Source organism: Coregonus lavaretus (assembly GCF_964263955.1).
Source record: "Coregonus lavaretus genome assembly, chromosome: 21".
NCBI lineage: Eukaryota > Metazoa > Chordata > Actinopteri > Salmoniformes > Salmonidae > Coregonus > Coregonus lavaretus.
Window position 1 is genome coordinate 12,856,154 of NC_140008.1, and position 3,167 is coordinate 12,859,320.

At 43.0% G+C, this 3,167-nt stretch overlaps 1 protein-coding gene across 1 annotated transcript in view; it reads left to right on the forward strand.

Annotated features, from left to right (window-relative positions):
- Positions 1 to 3,167, forward strand: part of LOC311148767 (voltage-dependent calcium channel subunit alpha-2/delta-4-like) — a gene marked incomplete at both ends in the record, with an annotated part of 96,880 nt that overhangs the window by 56,231 nt on the left and 37,482 nt on the right. Inside the window, one exon of the mRNA XM_084185732.1 lies at positions 949 to 1,010. Coding sequence (XP_084041858.1) covers positions 949 to 1,010 — 62 coding nt within the window. The remainder of the gene's footprint in view (positions 1 to 948; positions 1,011 to 3,167) is intronic.

Consider the following 3,167-nt stretch of genomic DNA (forward strand, 5'->3'; position numbering starts at 1 on the left):
ATTCCAGAGGTGGGTTTGGAACTCGGTAGTGAGTGTTGCAACAGAGGACAGACGATTTTTACACGCTACACACTTTAGCACCCCAATGGTGGAACAAGCTCCCCATGACGCCAGGACAGCGGAGTCACTGACCCACCTTCGGAGACACTTGAAACCCTACCTCTTTAAGGAATACCTGGAATAGTATCAAAGTAATGTCCACATACTTTGTATATATTGTGTACCTGCCTGCATGTGTGAGCCATCATAAACATTAGAGTAAATTGCATAATTACTAGATTAGATGAGATCAGATGAGATGAGATTAGATGAGATGAGATTAGATGAGATTAGATGAGATGAGATTAGATGAGATTAGATGAGATTAGATTAGATGAGATTAGATGAGAATTAGATGAGATGAGATTAGATGAGATGAGATTAGATGAGATTAGATGAGATTTAGATAGCACTTTATTGTCTGTTATTCACAGAAATTGCACTGCGTCAAAAGAGATCCACAACAAAAGAGAGCTAATTACCATTTTAACAAGACAATTAAGTAACCATCTGATGAAATGAAGCATTGTTATCTCACAACACAGAACTCTGCAGAGGTATCAACAAGCACAGAGCTACTGTGAAAGCCTGGTAGGTGTTGTCATAGTCTCACCCTTCCCAGACATTGTTTACCTGTAACGCGCGCCTCACGCTAGCTCGTCAGTGTTTACACAGTGACCATTTGCATGCAAACAGCAGCAGCCTGATCCTAACTGTGCAAACTGCATAGAGGTGAACTGAAGGCCTGATTGATTTCCTGTCCCACTGTAATGCCCAACGCCACACCCACCCAGCCTCTCAGTAGTCTCTCACAGACGAACACAGTAAACTTAGGCTTCAGGGTTTTTGCAGAGTCCATGCTTTCCTCTCTCAACTGACCTGTGTGTGTGTGTGTGTGTTCTATTTTAGCTATTGGGGTGCAGATGTCCTTGGAGATGCTGGAGAAGAGGCTATGGACCATTGCCTTTCAGGTGAGGGAGCAACACAGACAAACACAAGCACACACAAACGTACTCACACACACACAAGCACACACAAACGTACTCACACACACACACAAACACAAGCACACACAAACACGCACACACAAACACAAGTGCACACACACACACACAAACATACACACACACAACCACAAACGCACATACACACACTCAGCTCCCAACAATAAACCACACTACTGAAACAAATCCATCTCTGGCTCAGTTGGTAAGAGCATGGTAATGTCAAGGTCACAGGATCATTCCTGCAGGTTCACATACAGTGAGGGAAAAAGTATTTGATCCCCTGCTGATTTTGTACGTTTGCCCACTGACAAATACATGATCAGTCTATAATTTTAATGGTAGGTTTATTTGAACAGTGAGAGACAGAATAACAACAACAAATCCAGAAAAACACATGTCAAAATTTTTATAAATTGATTTGCATTTTAATGAGGGAAATAAGTATTTGACCCCTCTGCAAACATGACTTAGTACTTGGTGGCAAAACCTTGTTGGCAATCACAGAGGTCAGATGTTTCTTGTAGTGGCCACCAGGTTTGCACACATCTCAGGAGGGATTTTGTCCCACTCCTCTTTGCAGATCTTCTCCAAGTCATTAAGGTTTCGAGGCTGACGTTTGGCAACTCTAACCTTCCAGCTCCCTCAACAGATTTTCTATGGGATTAAGGTCTGGAGACTGGCTAGGCACTCCAGGACCTTAATGTGCTTCTTCTTGAGCCACTCCTTTGTTGCCTTGGCCGTGTGTTTTGGGTCATTGTCATGCTGGAATACACACCCAGACCCATTTTCAATTCCCTGGCTGAGGGAAGGAGGTTCTCACCCAAGATTTGACAGTACATGGCCCCGTCCATCGTCCCTTTGATGCGGTGAAGTTGTCCTGTCCCCTTAGCAGAAAAACACCCCCAAAGCATAATGTTTCCACCTCCATGTTGACGGTGGGGATGGTGTTCTTGGGTCATACCATTCCTCCTCCTCCAAACACGGCGAGTTGAGTTGATGCCAAAGAGCTCCATTTTGGTCTCATCTGACGACAACACTTCACCCAATTCTCCTCTGAATCATTCAGATGTTCATTGGCAAACTCAGACGGCCCTGTATATGTGCTTTCTTGAGCAGGGGGACCTTGCGGGCGCAGCAGGATTTCAGTCCTTCACGGCGTAGTGTGTTACCAATTGTTTCTTGGTGACTATGGTCCAGGCTGCCTTGAGATCATTGACAAGATCCTCCCGTGTAGTTCTGGGCTGATTCCTTACCGTTCTCATGATCATTGCAACACCAGGAGGTGAGATCTTGCATGGAGCCCCAGGCCGAGGGAGATTGACAGTTATTTTGTGTTTCTTCCATTGCGAATAATTCACCAACTGTTGTCATCTTCTCCCCAAGCTGCTTGGCGATGGTCTTGTAGCCCATTCCAGCTTGTGTAGATCTACAATCTCTTCCCTGACATCCTTGGAGAGCTCTTGGTCTTGGCGATGGTGGAGAGTTTGGAATCTGATTGATTGATTGCTTCTGTGGACAGGTGTCTTTTATACAGGTAACAAACTGAGATTAGGAGCACTCCTTTTAAGAGTGGGAGCCAGAAATCTTTCTGATTGAAAGGGGGTAAAATACTTATTTCCCTCATTAAAATGCAAATCAATTTATAACATTTTTGACATGCGTTTTTCTGGATTTTTTTGTTGTTATTCTGTCTCTCACTGTTCAAATAAACCTACATTAAAATTATAGACTGATCAGTTCTTTATCAGTGGGCAAACATACAAAATCAGCAGGGGATCAAATACATTTTTCCCTCACTGTATACACAATGTGTGCACTCACTACAGATGTAGGATCTTAATTTGAGCCAGTTTGCTACAGCAGGAAAATAATCCTGCAGCAACAGGAAATGTGAATTTATTATGTGGATTATAATTAATGGACATTTTTGTAGGGGTGATAAATTTTTTGTAAGGTAAAGTAAAGTCTGAAATATCAGCAACAAAAGCGTGATCCAATGAAGATCCTACATATATATATTTTGGATTATCTGCTAAATGCTAATAGTTTATCATCTCTCTGCTTCTTTGTCTTTCTCCTGATCTACCTCTGTCTCTCACCTCCACTCACAGCCCGCTGACA